This window comes from Mytilus californianus, unplaced genomic scaffold (assembly GCF_021869535.1).
Source record: "Mytilus californianus isolate M0D057914Y unplaced genomic scaffold, xbMytCali1.0.p SCAF_42, whole genome shotgun sequence".
In the NCBI taxonomy this organism is placed as follows: domain Eukaryota; kingdom Metazoa; phylum Mollusca; class Bivalvia; order Mytilida; family Mytilidae; genus Mytilus; species Mytilus californianus.
Genome location: NW_026262693.1, coordinates 583508 through 596478, shown reverse-complemented (window position 1 = coordinate 596478; position 12971 = coordinate 583508). Strand labels below are relative to the sequence as shown.

General features: G+C 31.6%; 1 protein-coding gene across 1 annotated transcript; it reads left to right on the top strand.

The window, feature by feature from the left end:
* Positions 1 to 12553, top strand: LOC127699854 (uncharacterized). Its single transcript, XM_052203242.1, has 6 exons — positions 1 to 248; positions 2657 to 2800; positions 3994 to 4074; positions 6138 to 6335; positions 7289 to 7435; positions 12124 to 12553. The coding sequence occupies exons 1-6, from the start codon at positions 60 to 62 to the stop codon at positions 12316 to 12318; spliced, it is 954 nt and encodes a 317-aa protein (XP_052059202.1). The 5' UTR covers positions 1 to 59; the 3' UTR covers positions 12319 to 12553.
* The last annotated feature ends 418 nt before the right edge of the window (positions 12554 to 12971 follow it).

Genomic DNA, 12971 nt, shown 5'->3' with positions numbered 1-12971 from the left:
TTGGCGTCTACCGCTCAAAATTTCAATTTCAAATGTAAACAACTCTTATAGTCTATAGGATGGATTTAAACTTCATAACAGATTATCTAACGTCAATTGATGCAGATGTCATTCTGCCACTTGTCATTATTTTGTTTTTGCTCGTAGTACCATGGGGTCCAGAAATTTGGCAGAACTTTTTCACTTTTATGTTTGCAGTGAAAGGTTTCGCATTACTCATATTCCCAGAAGTAGTAGCAGGATATTTGGTAATATTTTACAAATGATAACTTTAAAAAGTTACTAATCATATATTGCACGTTTATATATACTATCAGCTGATCAGCCAAGATATGTGTAGATGTATTTATCATGTTAACCTGATATAGTGATTGTGATAAGGTTTCTACAGGTCATATATAAATGTACCACCTTAAGCATTTGAGCTTTGATGAGTACTCATTGGTGACATGTAATTGCTTCCAACTTCCTGTGCTACATTTTGTAAAAAGATGGATTATACCTTGTTGAGGTATAATTCCACAATTGACTGTTGTCATGGTTGTTTTAACTTGCTTTGATGTAAATACTGCATGTATTTAGCTTGGTATGAGTAAAACTTTGAAGATTTTAAATAAAAGACATGAAAGATTATTGTTTTTAACAGCTTGGTTCCTTTGATCTCATGTGTGTCAGAATCTCACTTTATTCATAAACAATGAAAAAAAATATTTATAGCAATACACTATCCAAAACATGATTACGAATTATTCAACACATAAAAAAAAAACGTTTTCAGAATCCCAATTCCTTTTGAAACAGTAAAAAAGAAATATTTATAGCAATACACTAACCAAAACATGATTAAGATTTTATCAACACAAAAAAAAACGTTGTCAGAATCTCACTTTATTTAGAAACAATGAAAAAAATAAATTTATATATATATATATATATATCATGTATATAGATATATAGATATATAGAAAGCAATACACTTACCTAAACATGATTAAGATTTATTCAACACATTAAAAAACGTTTGTCAGAATCTCACTATATTTAGAAACAATGAAAAAAACATTTATAACAATACACTAACCAAAACATGATTAAAAATTATTCAACACAAAAACATATTACTGGTGATCACTGGTCGTCAGAATCTCACTTTATTTAAAAAACAATGAAAAAAAATATGTTTATAGCAATAGCCAATACATTTACCATGACACAAAAAAACCTTGTCAGAATCTCACTTTATTTAGAAACAATGAAAAAATATATATTTATAGCAATACACTTACCAAAACTCGTTTATAAATTATTAAAGACAAAACCAATAAAAATTGGGCGCGAACGTGTAGGGTGCGAACGGACTTTGGGTGCGAACGTGTAGGGTGCGAAAGTGAAAAGGGGGCGAACGTGATTGGGCGCGAACGGACCCGGATTCATAACTCTTTAATTTAAGGCTGCATCAGTACCAACTTCTTATTTTATTGTAAAAGTTGACAGTAAGACTAAGAGACTGCAGAACAAAAATAAGATTAAAGAGATAAAAGCTCAGAATTTATAATTTGGAAAATGACAGGTCATATTAGTTTTTGTGTTTCTCTAACAAAATGCAGAATGAAATGTCTGAAGCATTTACATGTCTATACTAAGTTGTTATCAAAGCTTAGTATGGTCACGGACCTATAACTAATATATGTCCTTGGTATGGTATATATGCAAACAGATGCTTAAATATCTCTTAAAAAAGTGTGATTAAAACTGCATTAAACCTCAATTGGTCTATCTCACAATATGTCAAATGGTGGATTATACATGTACATGTATGTTAACTGAGGTTACGTATAATCCACCAATTAATGGTTATTCCTGACCTGTTCTACAGGTACAGCCCATTTCTTAGCTACATGTTAAAAAAGCATGACAAAGTTGGCATGCTCATCTGGTCTTTATGCCTCTAGTGTTTTCTTCACTTTTCAGCACTCAGCATAAATGTATCTCTGTAATAAAAAAGCAACTCTAGATTAAGCTGAAAAGGAATTGTTGAAGGCCGTACGGTTGCCTATAATTGCTAACATCCACTTCATTTGAACTTTAGTGGATAGTTGTCTCATTGGCAATCATACCACATGTATCTCCTTATTTTTATATTGTAACAATTGAATGTCAGAATACTTTTCATTTTTACTTAACCAATTCTTGTTAGGAAAAGTCACCTTTTAGTTATTTATTGGGTTGCTGTCTCATTGAATCTAATGTTTACCCATATCTCCTTTTATTCATACATCTGTATTTATATGTTTTCCAAATTTAAGTAGTTAAAATGTACCTATCTATTTGACAGAAAAACAGAGAAAAAATTAAGTGTGACTAAGATTTGGATCAATATTAGTCATGTTAATTATTAATGATAATTTAAAAAAATGTACATCATGAAAATTTCAAACAATAAATGTTAATTTTCAGGATTTTTGTGCAGTTTCAGTTGCATACGGCATTTGTACAGGCTCCTTCAATGGTAAATGATTAGTTTAAATTAGGTCTTAATTACAATGTAGGACCAGAGTCAACATACTCCATTGTAAGTTGAACTGTGACTGCATGTCCAATGTACATGTATATAAGTAAAAAAAAAAGGTATTCAATATATACATATATATTTCAGATTCAGAACAAGGTTGATGCCCTCCATCTCCAGGAAATCAGATGTCTGGGTATAATTCTGCTTGCTGACGCTCTGTCACATATCTTAACAAGAAAGTCAAGTGACCCAACAGTGAAAACATCTCTGCTGTGGTCCAGGACATTGGTAAGTCTATGACTGTGGACATCTCACTGCTTTAGTCCAGGACATTGGTTAGTCTATGAAACAAAATCCACGACTGTGACTCAAAGGTGAAGATCACTGCTTTGGGCCAGGACATTGGTAAGTCTGAAACAAAATCCATGACTGACTCAAAGGTGAAGATCACTGCTTTGGGCCAGGACATTGGTAAGTCTATGTAACAAAATCCATGACTATGACTCAAAGGCTAAGACATCACTGCTTTGGGCCAGAACATTGGTAAGTCTGAAACATAATCCATGACAATGATTCAAAAGTGAAAACATAACAGCTTTGTTAACAGGAAGTGGGTAAGTATGCCCACAATTATTGAAAGCTAGCTCAAAGTGCATAATCTGATGATTGAGAAATAATGCCACCCAACACTTTAACATGTCTAATACTTGTTGCTGAACATGTACTTTTTAGTAGATTTCATATACAAGTAGCAACATCATGAACAGACAGTATATTGCCAAAAGTAGATAACAAAAAATAAAGTATAGAATTTCAATATAAAGGGGAAAAAATGGAAATACTGTATGTGTGTTGTGTTTCCAACTACATGTATGCTGAGTTATGCACACAATTTATAAACATGGTTAACATGGTAAATAAGCACAACAGTGTAAATATCATTGTTGTAACCTTTATTAATAATAAAATTGAGAATGGAAATGGAGAATATGTCAAAGAGACAACAACCCGACCAAAGAGTAGACAACAGCCGAAGGCCACCAATGGTCTTCAACGCAGCGATAAAATCCCGCACCCGGAGGTGGTCCTCAGCTGGCCCCTAAATAAAATTGTGTACTAGTTCAGTGAAAATGGACGCCATACTAAACTCCAAAACATAAAGTCTGTCAAGGTTACATGTATGCTGAGTTTTGCACACAATTTATAAAGGTGGTAAAAAAGCAAATTGATATTAAACAAAGAAAAGATTTGATTATCTAACAACAACAGTATACATGTACATATCATTGTTGTAACCTTTATTAAGAAGAACGTCAAGCTAAGTATTTCGAAATATATCAAAAAATTCTTCACAAACAGGTAAATGTGCAAAAAATGTTTACCAGGGCAATACTTTACTTGGCGATAAATGAAACATTGTAAATTGTTTAATATTGTACTTATGAACATGATGAATGACTACTTTGTATTTTTTTTAACAGTACTTTGCTGCCATATCAATGTTGATGCACTTCACCATGAAAGCAGCAGCAGACAGCAAGAAGAACAACATCAATTTGAAGGTAAGAATTACAAAACTATATAATTTCTTATGCCATGTGACCACATTTTTACTTCCTTTTTCACCCCTGTTTATCATGGGTTTTCATAATAAATAAGTCATAGAAATAAAACTTTCCCTTTTCCAACAGTTTGAGCTCAGACATAAACAAGTCAGAAACTTAGGAGACTTGTGCAAGTCAGTTTATTGCTTTTTTGAAGAATTGAATGTAAATATCATAGACTTTATTTTCTGTTCTGTTGAACTTGAAATTTTCAATGTTGTAAGATTTGTTACAGACCTATTCAACAAATAACTACCTTCTTTTGGGGTGTATAGTGCGCACCCCTTTTATGGTCCAAGAAACGTGTGAAAAAAAGTTTATTGTTCATATAAGCTTAAGACTATAGACATTTTAAAAATTTGAAATTACCTATAACTCTCATGATCACAATCATTTCATTTTATAATAGTCAATCCCCCATTCTTCAAATCATTTCTAGGACAAACACTGACAGCGAAAATAATAACTTATAAACACATATATTGATGTATTCATTTGACTTAATTATGCCAAAGCTACTACTACTTATATGTGGTGTCATAAAAATGTGCAGGTGCTGAAAATTCTTGAATATGCAAACAGTATTTTTTTAAATACACAAGTAAATGTATTATACTACAATGTACTAGGGCTCAATATTACAATTCAGTAAGAACCCTATTTGACTTTTAAGCTACCATTTTCAATAACATACATGTGTCACTAATTTCATGGTGATTTCATGTACATCTGAATTATATGTATATTTTCATGTATTGTAAAAGCTTGGATATTTTCTGTTATTAATAGAATTTGTTTATTATTCTGAAGGTCTTTAAAGTATAGAGAATAATAAGCATAACATTTTAAGAATAGAGAAAAATGATATAAAAAATTAAAGAATAAAAAAAATGAAGGGCTTTCCATCCAGACCCTCTCATCTGAGATTATCTAGCTATCATGATATTCTGTTTTAAAACAAGATATCTTTGTTTGTCCAAACTTGTTTACCATGTTTACAGGCATGAAAATGTCTGTCGGATGGGGACGTTAAATCTGAGGTCCCGTGTTCAGGGAGTACCATGCTCTTTGCACGTTAAAGATTCTTCTCAACAAGCTCTTTTTGATGGTCCATAAGTGACCAGTTGTTTGGCAAAATTATTTCATACTGGTTTTGGATTTAATATATTTTTTTGTGGTTTATAATTTAACTATTTGGTAATTTGGTTTTCATGGTCTAACTTTTGTCTAAAATCTGTTAGTATTCATATTTTGATGAATGGAGTCTTTTTTCAATAAATGTTTTATAGTGTGTCCTTTTATGTCGTATTGTTACACCACTGTCTCAGGTTAGGGTGAAGGTTGGCGCCAGATAAAACGTTCAAACCCACTGCATTTGTTTGCACCTGTCCTAAGTCAGGAACCTGATGTTCAGTGGTTGTCGTTGTTGATGTGGTTCATAAATGTTTCTCGTTTTTTTATATAGATTAGACCGTTGGTTTTTCCTGTTTGAATGGTTTTACACTGCCCGTGACTGGTCATTTTTGGGGCCCTTTATAGCTTGCTGTTCGGTGTGATCCAAGGCTCCGTGTTGAAGGCCATACTTTGACCTATAATGGTTTACTTTTACATATTGTGACTTGGATGGAGAGTTGTCTCATTGGCACTCATACCACATCTTTTTTTATCTATGAATTAACCACTAGAAATAATTTGCAAAAAAGTGAAGGTAAATTTAAAAGTATCTCATTAATTATTTGAACTCATATTAAAAAATCTGATTGCATTATTTATAAAGGCAGAATTACCTAAAAACAAACAGATCCACTTTTCTTATGAAGTACTAATTAAGTCTATGTTTGATATCACTTTGTCCTGTTATTTGAATTCGCATTTTATCAGTTGAAAAAATTAAGTTCTGAAAAGTTAACCCTGCAAAAAGAAATCATGTTACAGTATTTTAATGATATGTTACATCTATAATTTGAAATATTTCACACTTCTTACACTTTGATAACACCTATCATGTTCATTATTTTCAGTTGTATCAAGTGTCATGGCCGGCTACAGTGCTGTTTTTTATTGGATATCTATACTACTCCTTGGCAGAGTCAGACTGGGGAGGATATTCAGAACAAGGCAAAACATGGAGAAATGTGAACATCAGGGTGGATTTCCTTATTTGGTTCCTCCATGGTATATTGTCCTTTGTTTTCCCACGGATACAATGTCAGTTTCAGGTAAGATTCTACATTAGAATGTTTATTTGCACTTCGTGGTGCAGTAAAATTGGTACCGTTAATGTGGTTTTGATTAATTTTTAAAGCATCTACTTGCATTGAAGAAGTCATTGTTACTTAATGCTAAATCGTTCCAAATAATACTTCAGATAGTATGATGTATGCATAAAGATTGTCAAACCATTTATAAACTATAAACTAATTTAAAGCCTAATTAAAGAGATATTACAATCATATAATTAAGAAAAAGAAAAATTATAACACAGATTCACGCTCACATTTATATGAAAAAAAACTCTGATGCTGATTGTGATTATAAATAATACAATACATGATCTTCCAATTTGTGTTTTTTCAACCGGGACAGTTCGTTCATAAAATCAAAATTGGAATCTATATTTTATACAACGTAATACAATACATAACAAACAGATTGGAATGGAAAGTTAGTCCTAACATTTATACATATTTCTACATCCCTGAATTTCAACGTGTTCAAATGTTTAGGTTTGAGAGTTCATGATGAAGGTCAATCCAGAAAAAAACACTCAGACATGTCAGAGGAAATAAAGTGTTTTATTTTTCCATTAAGTCAGCTGAATCAAGAGAGATAAACTGTAATTTGATCCTAAAAACTTGTTAACAATTTACTGGTATTCAGATGTATAAAGAAACAATATGCACAAGTGTTGAACTCTAATTACTATTATTATTAGGTACCGGTAACTAGAACTCTTTTAACTTAATGTTTACACTCATATATACATATCTAGTATTTTTTATTAAATGTAACTGCTTTTTACCTGAGAATGAATTAACCTAATGAAAGTCATTTCTAGGTACATGTAGGCAACCATTTTATCATGAAGTTTTTATGTAATGCTATGTTCCTGAAATTGACCTCAAAGTTTGGTCACTAAGACAATTTTCTAAGTTGTGGTCATTTTTTTTAGACCACCCTGACTGATCTGGACACAGCTCATGGTTTCTTGGCCCGTGGAATGGGAGCTAGTTTCCTAATGCTAGCCATCACAGCAGGTCGCAGTGTCAACTTCCTGCGAGAGGAAGACAAGAAGTCCATACTATTATCTCATGGTGTTGTACGTATATACTTATTTGGACTGAATTGCAGAAGAAAAAAAATAACATATATATAAAGAAACACTTTAATCACTATGTATCTTGTACGAATATTTGGGGCCTCAGTGGCAGAGTGGTCTAAGTAGTCAAACTTCTGTATCACTAGCCAGTCAACACTTAGGTTGTGAGTGTGAATCCAGCACTTTGCAGGTGGGATCGACTCCAAACTCAATTGACGAGAATTGTCAGTTTTCTCACTGAAGGTCAGTGGTTCTCTATTGGCACTCAGGCTTTCTCTGCCAAGACAAACTGACTGCCACCAAATAGCACAATAGTGTTGAAAGTGTCATTAAATACCAATCAATCAATCAATCTCGTTTGAATTGTACAGTTTTCAGAAATAACAAATGGAGTTTGTTTAAGAAGCTATAGTTTGTATGCTCTTGAATAAAAAGAAAAAAAACATGTTTTCGATCCAGTTACCCGATGAACACTTTTTAGCTCACCTGACCTGAAAGGTCAAGTGAGCTTTTCTCATCACTTGGCGTCCGTCGTCCGTAAACTTTTACAAAAATCTTCTCCTCTGAAACTACTGGGCCAAATTTGACCAAACTTGGCCACAATCATCATTGGGGTATCTAGTTTAAAAAAATGTGTCCGGTGACCCGGCCAACCAACCAAGATGGCCGCCATGGCTAAAAATAGAACATAGGGGTAAAATGTAGATTTTGGCTTATATCTCTGAAACCAAAGCATTTAGAGCAAATTTGACATGGGGTAAAATTGTTTATCAGGTCAAGATCTATCTTCCCTGAAATTTTCAGATGAATCGGACAACCCGTTGTTGGGTTGCTGCCCCTGAATTGGTAATTTTAAGGAAATTTTGCCGTTTTTGGTTATTATCTTGAACATTATTATAGATAGAGATAAACTGTAAATAGCAATAATGTTCAGCAAAGTAAGATCTACAAATAAGTCAACTTGACCAAAATGGTCATTTGACCCCTTTAGGAGTTATTGCCCTTTATAGTCAATTTTAACCATTTTTCATAAATTTTTGTAATCTTTTACAAAAATCTTCTCCTCTGAAACTACTAAGACAAATTTAACCAAACTTGTCCACAATCATCATTAGGGTATCTAGTTTAAAAAATGTGTCCGATGACCCCGCCCGCGAACCAAGATGGCCGACATGGCTAAAAAATAGTACATAGGGTAAAATGCAGTTTTTGGCTCATATCTCTGAAACCAAAGCATTAAGAGCAAATCTGATGAGAATAAAATTGTTCATTAGGTCAAGATTTATCTGCCCTGAAATTTTCAGACCAATCAGGCAACCCGTTGTTGGGTTGCTGCCCCTGAATTGGTAATTTTAAGAAAATTTTGCAGCTTTTGGTTATTATCTTGAATATTGTTATAGATAGAGATAAACTGTTAACAGCAATAATGTACAGCAAAGTAAGATCTACAAATGAGGCAACATGACCAAAATTGTCAATTGACCCCTTAAGGAGTTATTGCCCTTTATAGTCAATTTTTTACAATTTTTCATAAATTTTGTAAATTTTTGTAAATTTTTACAAAGTATTTTCCACTGTAACTACCGGGCCAAGTTCATTATAGATAGAGATAATAGTAAGGAGCAAGAATGTTCAGTAAAGTAAGATCTACAAACACATCACCATCACCAAAACACAATTTTGTCATGAATCCATCTGTGTCCTTTGTTTAATATGCACATAGACCAAGGTGAGCGACACAGGCTCTTTAGAGCCTCTAGTTTTTTGTCCCTAGCTCAAAATTACATTGGACCATATGAACCATGAAATTAGAAAAAAACTTATTTGTTTTTAAACAAGTAAAATCAGATCTGTTTTTGCCTTTTGCCACTTTTAACGTAACATGTCGGCAATTCAAGTAAAAATGTAAAAATTAAACAAAAAGTTTTTAATTTATTTCATATTCTGATCATTTGATTCATAGTTTTTAACCATCAGCAACAGACAAGAAGAACTTGATACATTGTATTACTTAAATAGATTTTGATTAGGTTCAATTTATGTTAATGTAATAATTCAGGTCTAATAAAATCTCAAAAAAAGGAAAACATTTTACCAACTTACCTTGCCAATTTGAAGATAGCTAACCTGAATCAAAACATTAAAAAAAAAACAGTGTATTTTCCTAGCCTTAGATAAATTCATGATTCAAGCTTGATAATTACATGTGCTAACATGGCTCGACAACAAAGTTTTTTTGTAATGCATTTCTTTTAGACAATAAATGAAAATTAAAAAAATCGCATGTGTGCTTTCTCCATTATAGTTTAACAGTGTGGTGTACTACTTTTGGGACAAATTATATCAAAAGTATAGAAAACTTCATCAGCTTTAAACTCGAACTTTGGACAATTTTATGTTAAGGGGGTCTTGAATCCTTTTGACAGCTTCAAACATACTAATTTTGAATCTTTTTTTGTCTGGACCAAATCACTACTTTATTTTAAAATCCATGACCCACATTTTTTTACAGTGTAAATTTATCCCCCTTCTTGCTATTTGAGGCATAAAAAGCACTGTCCACACTAGGGACTATATTTGTAGACAATGAAATTCAAAGGATGATAACTGTGTTCCGGACCACAAGTTAAAAAAATGTATATATATTTAATATTCCTAAATGTTTGTGTATTTAAGTAGATGATCTACAAAATAAACCCCAAAATATTTTCCTTTTAAATATTTGATCAAATTTTGTCAAGAGGGTTTATGCATGCTGGGCCCCCATTCATAAATTTATACCCAAATTCCTTTTTTCTCTACATGCTCTATATAAGCCTCCATCCTTCAAAATTCATGACCACTATTCTATCAGTCAATCTAACATTAAACAATTTCTTTGTAAAACCACGACTCTTCACTCTTTTTATTTGTCTATAAAGTTTGAAAAAATGTGTGTAAAAAATATGCAATGTTCTAGAAAAAATAGAGTTATGCTGTCCTTTGACTGCAAAATCTTGGTTAATATTCATAATACATGTAATATTTAAATTGTTTAACAGTTTATACGTATTATACTTATTTATTAATCAGCAATTCATATAAAGAAGCTGGTTTTGTGTGATACTTCAAATTTAAGATGCTAAGGGAGTTAAGTCCCTTTAATTGTATTATTTTAACAATGGACAAATCTACCTATGAACTAAGTTGTGGAATTAATGTTGAATATATGTAGTTCACTCTAGCATTGCTATTTTTGTTTGAAATATTTCCTTTTTACCTTCATGAATATTGTATATAGTAAATGCTGTCAAATTTCAAATAATTTCAAAATCTTAAAGGTTTGACTCGCATCTACTTAACACAACCTTAGCCAAAAGATCATTTTTGTCAAGCCTTCGACTTTAGTCTAAAAAGCGAGACATAGCGATCCTACATTCCGTCGGCAGCGTCCACAAATATTCACTCTGTGGTTAAAGTTTTTGAAATTTTAATAACTTTCTTAAACTATCCTGGATTTCTACCAAACTTGGACAGAAGCTTGTTTATGATCATAAGATAGTATCCAGAAGTAAATTTTGTAAAAATAAAATTCCATTTTTTCTGTATTTTACTTATAAATGGACTTAGTTTTTCTGCCGGGAAATATTACATTCACTCTGTGGTTAAAGTTTTTAAAATTTTAATAACTTTCTTAAACTATCCTGGGTTTGTACCAAACTTAGACATAAGCTTGTTTATGATCATAAGATAGTATCCAGCAGTAAATTTTGTAAAAAAATAAATCCATTTTTTCCTTATTTTACTTTTAAATGGACTTAGATTTTCTGCCAGGAAACAACACATTCACTCTTGTGGTTAAAGTTTTTAAAATTTTAATAACTTTCTTATACTATTTTGGATTTGTACCAAACTTGGACATAAGCTTGTTTATGATCAAATGCTAGTATCTAGAAGGAAATTTTGTTTTCTTCCAGTTAACATTACATTCAGTCTGCAGTTAAAGTTTTTAAACATTTATTAGATTCATAAACTATCCTGGATTTTTACCAAACTTGGACAGAAGCTTCTTACAATCAAAAGATAGTATCAAGAGGAATATTTTTATTGATTTACTTCCTCATTTTTGTTGAGCCTGCGATTAACAGAAAAAGTAGGCGAGACAGTGGGTTCCGCTGAACCCTTACAAATTTTTACAAGGAAAAGGTTTTTTCTGGTGATTTAATTGCTGAAAATAGTTTTTTTGTTTATTTAGGCATGTTAGGCAGCACTTTTTCTTTATGTTAATCATGAAAATTATCTGTGGTTGGCTTAAATCTAGCAAACCACTTTAATGAAGTCATATTTTACAGAATTGAAAATGCCCTTTCCAACAATGTTATATCCTTATGAAATAATATTTAACTAGTTAAGGTGCAGTACAGATGAAAGTGATTTTATATCATATATATTGCTTTTATTTTTTTATTTAATTTTTGTTGTTGTCTAAAATAATGTCTTATATTGTAATATGCTCGTTGTGAGCCAATTTAATGGAAAATAAAGCATCTTCTACATTAAAACATCACTATTGCTGTGTTGAGAAATTTGCTGTGAAACAGGCTGATGATGGCTGGAGTCTGATGGTTTTTGTAAATCACTAGCAATTATGTATTGTTACTGAATCATCTTATACAGGGAGATAATCCCCTATTTTATTTCTATTACAGGCCAATCTGCTGTTCCTTATGACCATGGCATTCTGTCAAATCTTCACCAAAGTGTTCTCTGAATGGCATCTGTTCTATGGAATGAGTTTTGTAGCTTTGACAGCCATTAATGCTTTTCTTGGATGTGATGTTCCAAACATGTTAAAATCAGCAAAATTTCAGATTAGAAACATTTTTTCAACAAAGGGAGATTAATCTTGTTCACCTGTATGATTTAGATGGTTTAATTGGATTATTTTGAGTTATTTTTACATTATCATCCTAATTATGGAATGTTTCTATGTCATTAGGAATGGCAGCACACTTTTTGATTTTAGATTTTTTTATTAACTAAATTTATATTTTTTATACCAAATTCCATATTTGGTATCATTTTCATACCAGTCAAACTGCCTCATTTTGATAAATTTTAAAAGATGTGTAGATTTCGATTTTGTTGGTCCAGAGCTCATATTCAAATTTATTATGAGTCCTCTCACTGATGTAAACATATCTAAACTTATAAATCTTTGAGAGGCACAGATAAAAAGGATGAATAAAAAAAACAGTTGAAATAATGATCTTTCAAATTATGGATTAATTATACTTGATATCAATTTTTATGGCTAGATTCAAATTGGTTTTAGGGAAGTATTACTCTTTTTGAAGTACATATTATGACTAACACAGTATACTGCATTTTACATTGCAAGTTTCACATTAATCAGTAAAATGTCATCTATCTAAAAATTATTCACAATTTGACCCTTGCTTATAGACTTGATTGTAATGTCATATAATGGAGATAATTTTTATCTAAAAAAGTATGAGACAAAAAAAATATTTTCACTTATTAAAGGCATGTACAT